Source organism: Penaeus vannamei, chromosome 12 (genome assembly GCF_042767895.1).
Source record: "Penaeus vannamei isolate JL-2024 chromosome 12, ASM4276789v1, whole genome shotgun sequence".
Classification (NCBI taxonomy): domain Eukaryota; kingdom Metazoa; phylum Arthropoda; class Malacostraca; order Decapoda; family Penaeidae; genus Penaeus; species Penaeus vannamei.
This window is the reverse complement of record NC_091560.1, coordinates 42742959-42747958: the sequence shown is the minus strand read 5'-3', so window position 1 is coordinate 42747958 and position 5000 is coordinate 42742959. Positions and strand designations below refer to the sequence as shown.

General features: G+C 35.6%; 2 protein-coding genes across 9 annotated transcripts in view; one reads left to right on the top strand and one right to left on the bottom strand.

Moving 5' to 3' along the window:
- LOC113808955 (probable serine/threonine-protein kinase yakA) overlaps positions 1-4194 on the bottom strand; it is a 21623-nt gene extending 17429 nt beyond the window's left edge. For 5 of the 8 annotated variants that reach the window (XM_070128318.1, XM_070128321.1, XM_070128320.1 and 2 more), the window contains exons 1-3: positions 3743-3879; positions 539-792; positions 1-26 (exon numbers count right to left, since the gene is read on the bottom strand). The exon at positions 1-26 is cut by the window's left edge and continues 125 nt beyond it. In XM_070128318.1, the coding sequence (XP_069984419.1) occupies positions 1-26; positions 539-756 (244 nt within the window). In that variant the 5' untranslated portion in view covers positions 757-792; positions 3743-3879. Of the gene's footprint in view, positions 27-538; positions 793-1828; positions 1932-3742 lie in introns of all 8 variants that reach the window. The other 3 variants (XM_070128319.1, XM_070128314.1, XM_070128316.1) reach the window with 2 other exon arrangements.
- A 324-nt stretch (positions 4195-4518) lies between these two features.
- The window catches only part of LOC113808963 (SH3 domain-binding protein 5 homolog), a 12916-nt gene continuing 12434 nt past the window's right edge, over positions 4519-5000 (top strand). The window contains exon 1 of the mRNA XM_027360446.2: positions 4519-4685. Within this exon, the coding sequence (XP_027216247.2) occupies positions 4644-4685 (42 nt within the window). The 5' untranslated portion in view covers positions 4519-4643. The remainder of the gene's footprint in view (positions 4686-5000) is intronic.

Sequence of the window (5000 nt, the reverse complement as noted above, 5' to 3'; positions counted from 1 at the left end):
GCTTTTCCTGCCTTATTCGCTGCAGTCTGAAAGAGTGAAGTAATGCATGTTATGCCTTACTTGATTTTAACAACATATTCCTTAGCTTTCAACATAAATATATAAATATAAATATAAATATATATATATATATATATATATATATATATATATATATATATATATATATATATATATATATATATAAATCAATAATAATAAAAATAAGAAAAGGTATAATTATCATCACTCAGGTACCTATACCGAAAAATAAAAAGATACCATTAATATATAGCTTTTTTCCTAATAGCTGTCAGACCTTTAATAAACAGGTAGTGGTAGCTTACTAATTTATATGAAATTTTATTTCCATGACATCAAAATGTAAAATCAAGAGCAAGGTAAAATAAACAAAACTTTTTATGCCGAGCAATAGGACTCCCAAACACAACTCTCTCTAAAAACTGCATTTCCATCACATCATTACCAACACTCTTCAATATTTAGAACCAAAGAAAATACAATAACAAAAACACAAAAAGGATTATAAGATACACACTCTTCATGCGATAAGGGCTTGAAGTCTGCAGGGTTTTCAGGGTAGGCCTTCCGACAGGCGGGGCAGAGACCATTCTCGTCTGTCCGGATCCGATGCCAACAGAACCGACATATTTGGTACCCGCACGTACACGGGAAGAAGTTTAGGTCGTCCATCTCCAACGGCTCCATACATAGTGGGCACTCCACCATATCCTCACTTAAGTTTAGCACCGACATTTTTTAAAGTTGATCCTATATCCGATAGTGGATCACCTGAAACAGAAACCAATAAATAGCTTAGTAGACATAAGATAGCCATACCATTTACATTTTACAACTAAAAACAAGTAACACTATATCAAAATGTGAATAATATAATTTTGTTGTATATATGTAAATCAACAAAATAATTTATCAATACAATTTAGTTAGATCACAAAATCAGACATAAGAAAAGTAATCTTTTATGCAATGTGAACTGCAGCTTAATATTCACTGGTGATCATTTATGTATACACAATTTTATATTCTTTTTGATAATTTATCTAATAATGTAAATTATCAAAGACCATTATCAAATTCCTGGACAAAAAGTATCAGTGAGAGAAAACTTTTATGATATTCACAGCATATGTAAAATATAGCCAAATGCACCAAAACAAATGCTATACAAAAAAATACAAATATCAAATATCAAGTAATAATACAGTATAATCCATACTTCCAGAAAATGTAATGAGTTTACTTTAAATGTTAAATCCTAGTCAGACCTACATTTGACCTATCGTCTAGTTCCATATGTCATCCAAAACATGTATCTTATTAAAACATGTATCTTATAACTAGGAAAAACTCATCTAGATAAAACAAACATAACTGGTCACACAAGACAGTGTCACTTGCACCCTTACCCTGAGAAATGTGCCAAATGGAACAAGGTTATAATCATGGAACAAGGAAGTGTTATGGTATATCAAAATCTCTGATATGTTGATATAGTGAACAGCTGGCAACAACACTGATAATACAAATTATCTGATAAGTTACATTTATTATGAAACCAAATACAAAGATTAAAATAAGCTTATGAAAAGCACAACATAGATTTTATTACAGAAACAACAAACAAGAACCATCTACAAATAGATCCTAAGGCAAAAGAATGATGGGGTATAGCCCTGTTCTAATTGATAAAACCTACTCCTTCCTTATAAAACAAAGTTAATCTCACATCTGTGATATTCCCATTGAATAAAGGCTTTACATAATATCATTGTTGTGAAATAATAATTACTGACACACTACTAACTTTCTGATTCCCTCCTGACTGCTCTGCAACAAGTGATGACTATTTGTTTACTTTTTGTCATGCACAAACAGATGATTCATTCCTAATACTGCAATAATTCTTTCTGTGAACACAAGATAAACAACAAATCTAATCTGGTTTTCCTAAATAAACATGAAGTAATGCCTTTCAGTGTTTTTCTTTACAAGAACTCAAAAGTGAAGTACTATTTCACTACCTGAAGATAGCAGACCACTAACTTTGCTAACCATGCAACATTCTTATCACCATTTTCCAATATAATCAAATACACTGGGAACTTTCTTTGTCTGCACTGATTTTTATGCCCTGTATGTCCATATTTACATCTATATCTATATCTTCATGCATGTCTATGCTCTCTTGTATCTGAAAATCAAAAGTTTCCTTTGTCTTTGGTTTCTCGAGTGTGATTCCATGCATACCTATATATATACTTTATGTATGTGTCCATGCCTTGGGTTTCTTTATACCGGTATCTGTTTTTCTGTGCCATTTTACTTCATGCAATTTAGGACTGTGTGGGCGTGTGCATTCAATAGTGCTGTATGTGGGCGTGTACATTTCTTTAAGGCAGTGTGTGGGTATGTACCTGTGCGTCTCATTGTGTGGGTACATGGATCTATACCTGTTATTTGGGTATGAGTATTCATGTGTGTGTATGTAAATACTTATGTCTAGCTATGTATGTTTATAGACACATATGAAAACTTTTATTCCTATAAAAGTTTGGAAATACATTTGTTTGTTTATGTTTGTATACATTCAAAGATTCTAATGATACATTTGTGTTTCTATTTCTACTTTTATTAATTTCTGTGCAGGTTTATGGGTGTGTGTATTTGTAATCATATCTATGATTGTGTACATTTTCTTTGTTTGTTTACATTTATATTTGCAAGTGAATATAAGTTTACATGAAGTAGTTTGTGTGCACGCACATTTAATAGTGTGTGTGTGTGATTTTACACAATAGATAAATAAACAGATATGTATAACAACGACAGGTTTATCAATAATTTCTAACTTTTAACAAGGATGTAAATCCTTCATTTACTACACTCATATGTAAGCAACAGAACTAATGTCCCTAGTCCACACTTAGAGTTCCACTTTCAACTGAAGAAATAAGTTAAAAAGGGAAAACTATGCAACATAAACAAACAAACATCTACATTAGCTCTGTCAAAAGACCTGCTTTGTTTCAACTCCATATCCATTCCTAGCACATTAACACAAAACACTTGTTCATTAGACCCTAAGATGGTTTGATTCGGACCAATTTTTTGCTATTCTGACTCGTTTTTGTGCTCTGGTTCATTGTAAACAAAATTAACAGCTGATTCTCGACCAACCAGCTTTCACCACAACAAAAGGTAATTAATCCATCCATACAAAACATTCAGGTATTTTCACCACTTTGCCTCACGTAAAAAACATCGATCTCACCCCCTAATTTATTAAACTTGAGGGAACCAAGGCCTAATTTGGAGCATAGGCCTGTAAAAGGGTGATATACGAGTCGTACATATTTGTGTCTTTCCTTCCCTTTTGGAGTGACCTTCAACTGCCGTAATTGGGGCTTGGACGTCTCTCCTCTCCCAATTAGCTTTAATAGACCTATGCCAAAATTTATGCCATATTCAACTACGCCAATCGGGCTCATGACCTCCTTCATGACGTCTTTCTATTGCATGAAAATCTACATTGATGTCAACCGGACTTTAACTGGGAAAAGGGGAGACAACTCAAGACATCTCGACATATTTGCTCTTATTTATGCCTCGATGTGCGTCCTAGGCTCTTTATTCCCCATCTCTATGACAGATGAGAGATCAAACTACCTTCTTAGCAGGCTTAAAAGCCCGAGAAACCCATCAAAAGAATGAAACTTACAACTAAAATAAGGACTGAAGTTGGTGGCAAAGTTGAGGTTGAGGAAACACGGGTTCTGCGCATGCGTCGAAACAGCGGGTCCCGGATGTAACAAATGACGAGCGATGACAGATTAAAAACCGACGCTTTTTAACGGGTTATACGGGGGGTTAAGGGGTTGAAAGGGGGATTTGGGTAAATTGTGAGGGGTCTGGGGTGGTTTAGAAGGGTTTGAGATGTTTTGTAAGTGGGTTTGGTGGACTTCCTGGATCTTTGGGGATTAGGATGATGCGTAGGTCAAGTTGGGATTCTAGGTATTCCCGTCGCTTCTAGGAGTCGAAAGAATTTCAGGAGTCGTTTAGCTAAACTTTTTCAGGGGAAAATACTATCGAACATAGCCCCTTTTCTATACAAATCAGCATAATAAGACGCAAAATTCATACATGACACACTTTCGTAGTTTCTGGGAAAAATTTTACACGGATGAGTCACCCGGAATCTGAACCCACTTGAAAAGAAGATTAGAATCTCTAAGTTGCATGTAGTCTTCTAAAAGAAGAGTTTGCGCTCGGCTTTTGTTTATTAGTGGACTGTTGTGAGGAAGTGGAATATTTGACTCAGTCGTCTATTACCATTGATAAACTAAGGAGAGGGAGAGAGATCATCAGATTCTGAACCTCTTTAGAAAGAAGTTTAGATTCTTTAAAGTGCATTCGATCTTTTTAAAGAACATTTTACGCTAAGCTTTTGTAAATCAGCGGACTGTTGTGAGGAAGTCGAATATTTGACTCAGTCGTTTATTGCCATTGATAAGGAGAGAGAGAGAGACGCGAAAGTTGGTCTCGCTTTTCCTGCCTTTGCTCCTCTCTCGCTGCCATGAACTTGTCGTAAAAAGGAACCCGCGAGGCCTCTCTCCAGCGCCATGGCAGCCGTTGAGGAGGAGCAACTCGACCCCAGGGTGCAGGTGAGGAGGGTAAAAGAGAGATACACAATGAAAAGACTTCGATAGAGTTGGCTTAAACAAACACTTTATTTTGCTTTTTTATCGTGGAAAGTTTAGATTGCGTAGATGAATGATTGCATGACGTAAGATGCTTGCAAGGTGGTTTGCATGACACGAATCGAGGGAGAGGGAGGGAAGGAGGAGGGAGAAGACGCGAAACTAGGCAAAGGAATTTCAGGAAGGGAATCCTTACAAACTTCGAGAAAACTCGACACTTTGAAGGACTTCGTTGTGTTTTGTTTTGTTTTTGCTCTTCTTCAATGCTGAGTTGTGACA